Genomic DNA, 2,295 nt, shown 5'->3' with positions numbered 1-2,295 from the left:
TAATAACGGAGTCAAGCTCTCCACTCAAAGAGAACGCACCCAAAGTAAAGTGATACATGTAAAAATACGTAAAACCCTCCTTGGGTAGGGTTACTTGCTCCGTTAGATCAGGAGCAATAATATCCAAATCATGACAGCGACAATCTTCCTTCACAAGAGAAATATTGGAAGGACGGATGGAAGAAGGGTATCTGCCAATGCCCCACGTGCGAGGGATGGCCGAAGGAATTTCTCTTTGAACTCTTTTGTTGTAACAAGAATTCTGGGAATGATGGAATCCACTATTGGAAGAGCAGCGTCCTCGGCTTTGCTCTTGCTCTTTGAAGAGCTGGTGTTCTTTGAAGAAGAACTCATTTGGATGAAAGAAAAGCTTTTCCGTTTGAAGAGAGCTAAAGAAAGGTCGAAAAATAATTTTAGAAAGCTTGGAAAGTTATGGAGTATGAGTGAAGAAGATCGATGCGTATAAGTAAAAGTTTAGGCGGCTGAATTCATGGCAATGATTACCTCGAGAACCTACAAAAGCTATGCCGGATCGTGGGATAATGCGTGTACGGGGCATTAAATGCGGAGAGACGTGCATCTAATCAACCATCAGAAGCCTTTCGGAAGGAATCATTGTAATTCCGGCCAAAAGAGTGGTTCTACCAACTTTCCGGTGACACAAAGCTATGCCACCGGAAAGCAGGGGGACTATCTATATAGGGTAAAATGTGCTACACCAGATGGTCGCTTAAAAGAATGACACGTGGAGGCAATTATCCCGCTTGGCACCGGAAGGAATAACACTCATAAAGAGACAATAAATACCCTCCGTCCGGTGGCACTAATGAAGAATACTCCAAAGCATGGAATGCACTGCCGGTTACAGAGAATTTGTCATTTATGCTCACCGTTACACGTTTACCAGTGGCCCTCATAATTGACATCAAAGAAGAGCACGATCCTAGGACCTTGTTCCCTAGACGTAGCTATAAATAGTGAGTTCTGCTATCATTGTAAAGGGAGACTGCATTCTCCGGCAAAATGATACTATAATTTATTCAAAGTTCTATACAACTTTATCTTCTCACTTTGTGTTCTTATTATTGTTGCGCCCAGAATCATTATTTCTGTTATTTCGTCTTCACGAAAAGGCTAACTGTTACATATCTCTTCAATTATTTCATTATTTCAAGATCGAATTAATTCACTTGTCTAGAAATCACGTATAAATTCAACTGTACCGTTTTACTAGGTAAAGTATGAGAATATTAACTAAGTGCTTGTGCAAAATTTCAGCCATAATCACCATAATATTTACGGTGAAAATAAGAAAATGCGAAATTTACAACTCTGTTCTAGCAACAACAAATAGAGACAGCAAAGCTAGCCTGGATGCATAGAGACAAAATTAGGATTGGTTAAACGTGAATTCAACTGAACTTATTGCTTTCGACTAAACTTTCATATATATAAAATTCTACATATACAATAAGATCAGCCAACCAATTAATTCTAAATTATGACTTCACCTTCGATATAGCTGTACAAATCATCTAATTAACAATGCCATAGAAGTGAAGCCCAAAATCATAGCACCAGTGAAAGCATACACCCCTCTTTGTTTAATCATAATGTTAGCCGCATATATTACCACCTCCGACGTGATCTTGTTGCCATCCTTTACAACACCTCGGCGGCGTTTTCCGGCGAATGCTAGCAGTACAAGTACCGTAATCCACGTTAGTACGGTGGTTCTTACGGCCAGAACAATAAGTGCTCCAACAAGGAAGGCGGCAGCGGCAGCAGCAAAGACAAGTGGGACAACTGAGGAGGCTTCTCTGTTTACAGAAGACAGGATTAGAATGGACGTTGCTGTAACATTCATCTCTTTTGTTTTCTGAAAGTTTTTTTAATGGAGAGATTAATGTTTGGAGAGGAGGAAGGAACAATGGAGCTGCAAGTCGTCGCTGTTATTTAATCATGAAAAATGTTTCCTAGGGAAAACCAAAGGCAATTCTTGATAGGATTAGGTGGAGAAATAGGGAATCGTAAGGCATGTGGCACATGGCAGGGTTGGCAAATCATTCTTCCTAAGTTCATAGTATCACTACTCATGTTTTCTATAATCAAGTGGATTAATTTATATTTTCTTGGAAAGATCTCGCATATAATTGTCACAACCTGATTTTCTAGGTGCATTTTAAAACGTTTCTAAGGGAAAATATTACTCCCTCCGTTCTAATCTACGTAAACATTTTGATTGGGCACGGAGTTTAAGAAAAAATGAAAACTTTTAGAATTTGTGGTCCTAAA

The 2,295-nt window shown here is 39.4% G+C and overlaps 1 protein-coding gene across 1 annotated transcript; it reads right to left on the bottom strand.

Annotated features, from left to right (window-relative positions):
- Positions 1 to 1,531: 1,531 nt before the first annotated feature.
- Positions 1,532 to 1,867, bottom strand: LOC109207618. Its single transcript, XM_019370565.1, has one exon. It carries the CDS (start codon positions 1,865 to 1,867, stop codon positions 1,532 to 1,534), a length of 336 nt encoding a protein of 111 aa, XP_019226110.1.
- Positions 1,868 to 2,295: the final 428 nt, after the last annotated feature.

The sequence above is a fragment of the Nicotiana attenuata genome, unplaced genomic scaffold (genome assembly GCF_001879085.1).
Source record: "Nicotiana attenuata strain UT unplaced genomic scaffold, NIATTr2, whole genome shotgun sequence".
Taxonomy (NCBI): domain Eukaryota; kingdom Viridiplantae; phylum Streptophyta; class Magnoliopsida; order Solanales; family Solanaceae; genus Nicotiana; species Nicotiana attenuata.
This window is presented reverse-complemented; position numbering and strand designations above follow the sequence as displayed.

Excerpts from the sequence above, each read along its gene's own strand:
- LOC109207618 (XM_019370565.1), bottom strand. The coding sequence starts at position 1,867 with ATGAATGTTACAGCAACGTCCATTCTAATCCTGTCTTCTGTAAACAGA.